At 41.3% G+C, this 3,779-nt stretch overlaps 1 protein-coding gene across 3 annotated transcripts in view; it reads right to left on the bottom strand.

Annotated features, from left to right (window-relative positions):
- LOC112160147 (neural cell adhesion molecule 2) overlaps nt 1-3,779 on the bottom strand; it is a 615,672-nt gene that overhangs the window by 10,509 nt on the left and 601,384 nt on the right. The window contains exons 16-17 of one of the 3 annotated variants that reach the window (XM_024294538.2): nt 2,774-2,981; nt 2,510-2,549 (exon numbers count right to left, since the gene is read on the bottom strand). In XM_024294538.2, the coding sequence (XP_024150306.1) occupies nt 2,510-2,549; nt 2,774-2,981 (248 nt within the window). The remainder of the gene's footprint in view (nt 1-2,509; nt 2,550-2,773; nt 2,982-3,779) is intronic. The other 2 variants (XM_024294536.2, XM_024294537.2) reach the window with 2 other exon arrangements.

Raw genomic sequence — 3,779 nt, 5'->3', positions numbered from 1 at the left:
AGGTCTTCTTTTCCTTTTTGAAGGCTTTTTTGACAAACACACAGGAGCTGACAAACGATGTGACTGCACAGTGGCAGCCATCTTGAACTGCCGTGAAACAGTCGTGAATCTAGTCACTACCGATGAATGTTCACCTTCAGTGGAGACTTCTGGAAAATTTTGGAGGCTCTGCTCTTCACCTTCTCAACACATTTAACTGGATGATGAAAGACAGCCATACTCCCCCTCATTCTAACAGAGGTGAGTCGGGGGAAACCTTCAACCCAAAGCAGATCTGAGGGGACCTTTTAAGTCACTTCTAATATGATTGTTATTTTTTTTTTTCATTTGCATCGACAAACTAAAATAAAAAAGTTTAATTTCCTTTTGCAGATGCATTTTTATGGAAGAAAGAAAATCCTCAGTGATTTGGTTTATGATAGGGAGGTTTAAACATAAAAATACATTCAGAAAACTAAACCCTTTAATCCAGACATGACAAAGTCAAGGCCCGGGGGCCGGATCCGGCCCTCCAGGTAGTTCTATCCGGCCCTCCAGATCATTTTATTTTACTGTTATCAATGACCCGATGTTATCTTGTGTTCATTTCTAACTTGTATAAATTTGACTAAACATATTTTTATGGAGAGTAAAATATTGAAAGTTATTTAATGTTTAAGTTGATTTATTCTGGAATAATATTCCTGCCTTTTTACTATTATTAATTATGTTAAAAAGTTACAGTTTTAAAGTTTTAAAAATAGGTATTCTGCTAATTATGGACTATTTTGGCATCTACTAAGATTTAGAGATTAGCTAATGTTTCAGCTACATGCTAGCTGTTTTGGCTAACATAAGTTTTTTATTTTTATTTTTTATTTTTTAGCATTCAGCTAATATTTTATCTAGCTGACAGCTTCAGCGTTTTCAGTTAATAATTTTATCATCTTCAGCTATCAACACTAGCATCTTCAGCAACCAAATTACACTTACATTATTCATACTAGCATTATCACAGGTAATGCTATATATCTAGTTCATAATTATGTTAAAAAAACTACGATTTTAAAGTTTTAAGTAAACAAAATCCTGTTCAACCCCCAACCTAAGGGTGTTTTGGATTTTACCCCTTGTGTGATTGAGTTTGACACCTCTGTTTTAATGTATGGAATATAGTTCATACCTAAAACAACCCAAGTTATTAAAAGGGTATTCCCCCTTTTTCGGAGGGGTTAGAGACTGGAGGAATCCGCAAGAACTCCCCACCCCCGCGGCCAAAGGGTGTCTGTTACCGATCCATACTCATCAAAAACACTACACAGTACCTGCTTCTTCCTTTAACAAAAATAAACACCCGTTCAGGAGATAATTATCCTTCGCGATTATCCTCTTCGGCATATAAGGATTTTTTTCTCCCCCTCCGCTCCCCTCGTGGCGGGTGAGCGCGCGGACAGACACTCCCCCTCCACACTCCTGAGGGGGCTCTGCTGTGCGGAGATACACCCCAGCAGCCAGCACTTCCTTCGGACGCAAGAAGTTCATACAAGTGTCTTCAGTTGTTTTTGAGATTGGAAAAACTGCGAATACGTGAAACTGCAAATAAAGAAACGCAAATAAGCGGGGGAACGCTGTATCTTTTTTCTGGACTAGTTTAATTAAAAACTCAGGAAAAAAAAAAAAAATTGGGTTCAAATTAAACCACTTAACCCATCAAAAAATGTGTAATGCTCCAAAGTAACCCAAAACCATGAGAAACCTAAGAATAGTGTTAAAGGAATAATCCAAATATTAAAATAGTGTATAATTAGAACAAAATTCAGGCCTGAAGGGATTATGCAGACACAATTTAGCTACAGTAGGATGAGGGAAGTTATGAAAACAACACAAACAAGCAAAACAAGCCTGAAAACTCATATTTTTGTGTTTGTTAGTTTTTGAAGCTAAATTAAAATCTATATTCTGCTATATTTCATTATATTTTTATTTCCCCTGCTGACGGTTGCCTTCTAAAGTCTTTGTTTTCTATGTATTTTTATCTTTGCCTTATTTCTTTAATATTTAACATATTTTGAGTTTGTTGATTTTTTGGACATTGAAATCATACATTAGAATAATTATAAACCCAGAAATTTCCTGTAAAGTTTTCTCAGGTGCAGTGAGCTGCACGTCTGCGGTTTTCCACGGCTGCGATGGAGCGCGTTCAGAACGCATGGCCCTGCTGTCCCTCGTCTGCAGCCCACTGAGCTTCAGTGACTCGGCACAAGTCGGGGCTCTTCCTCCTCGCCTTCATCGCTCCACGGAGGCCCATGAATCAGCCCCGCCGTGTCCTGGCAGGAACTGGATCGGAATCACCCATGTTTGTGTGGGGAGGGGGGCGGATCTGCATGCAGGGTCGCTTTAGTGAGGTCTGTCGGTCACTACTGGCATGCATGCTCAAAAACACAGTCTCACGTGCACTAGCATGCAGATGGACACGGTGGACACTGCATGGAAGCTGGTCGTGGTGAGAAAGACATAATCGGAGACATACTGTGGTCGAAAGGGTGGTGGGGCGGCTGTTGAAGGTGTACCTACGGTAAACGCAGAGAGAAGTCGCCTTTTCTCATTCAAACACACACAAATCTTGCTCCTGCTCATAAGATAGTGTGCGTGAGGCGCCATCCTCAGCTGATTTCAGGCATGAAGGAGCTCCTGACTGATGAGCATCGATGCTTCTACCACACAAATCCTAACATTTCAGTCCAGGAGGGATTAGGCTCCTGAAAATCGATAGGTAATAAAAGAGGATACTCACAGGTAGGCGGCCTTGCCCTCCTCCATCTCCTTGCCCTTGCTGCTGGTGGCGGTTTTCTTGCTGCACAGCGAGCGCGTGATGCACATCAGCAGGCCGCAGTGGCGCAGGAAGAAGCAGCTGACGTCCACCAGCACCAGGAGCAGCAGCAGCGCGCCCAGGCCCAGCCCAACCACAGCGCCGTAGCCCAGGCCGCTGAACAGGGATTCTGCTAAGGCAGTGCACAGAGGAAACAGGCACAGATTAGAGGCGGCCGGAAGCTCCTCCCACTGTCAGGGTTAAGCCACATCTGCAACGCTGACTGGCTGGAAGTAAACAGTTGTTAATCATTATTTATTAATCAGGTTGTTTGGGAAAACAGAAAACTAATAAAGTTAGAAAATATCAAGTAATATCAAGAAAGATTTCTTTGTTTATTCAGTAAAAGTAGAACCATTCGGAGATTTAGTGTCACTGGTAGAGTAACGGCCCAAAACGTGTGTTGTCATATTTAACATTTTAATAGAGAAGATGACCGAGGAGTATTTCACAAAAGCTGAAACAAAAACAGAGGAAAAGCAGCCCTTTACTCCATCATAACACCCAGTAATTAGACCTGAAGCACAAATAAAATCAGAAAAAAAAAGTAACCGAGCGAGGGATGGATGAAGGGAACTGTCGTTTAGAAATGATTTAAAGTTTGTTATTTTTTTAAATTAAATTCCAGCCCCCCTTTTTTATTTATTTATTTAATCACAAGGCTTAATACATTATTATGACTGAATTTAAACTTCCCAGGTTTGCCTCCCTCGTGGATTCCACTGCGGTGAAGGAACATCTGCAGAGTGACAGCTCGTCAGCTGAGATCCAAAGTCCAGCTGACAGCAGAAGTCAGAAACTCCTGCTGCATATGCGCTCATTTTATCAACAAAACTCACTCTACTGAGAGTTCGGGTAAAATATTACAAGATAAACCCACTAGGTCAAAAAAGAATCAGATGTTTCATGTATGGCAGGGGTCTCAAGCTCA

The sequence above is a fragment of the Oryzias melastigma genome, linkage group LG2, assembly GCF_002922805.2.
Source record: "Oryzias melastigma strain HK-1 linkage group LG2, ASM292280v2, whole genome shotgun sequence".
Lineage (NCBI taxonomy): Eukaryota > Metazoa > Chordata > Actinopteri > Beloniformes > Adrianichthyidae > Oryzias > Oryzias melastigma.
The sequence above is the reverse complement of the archived record's forward strand: the minus strand, read 5'-3'. Positions and strand labels throughout refer to the sequence as shown.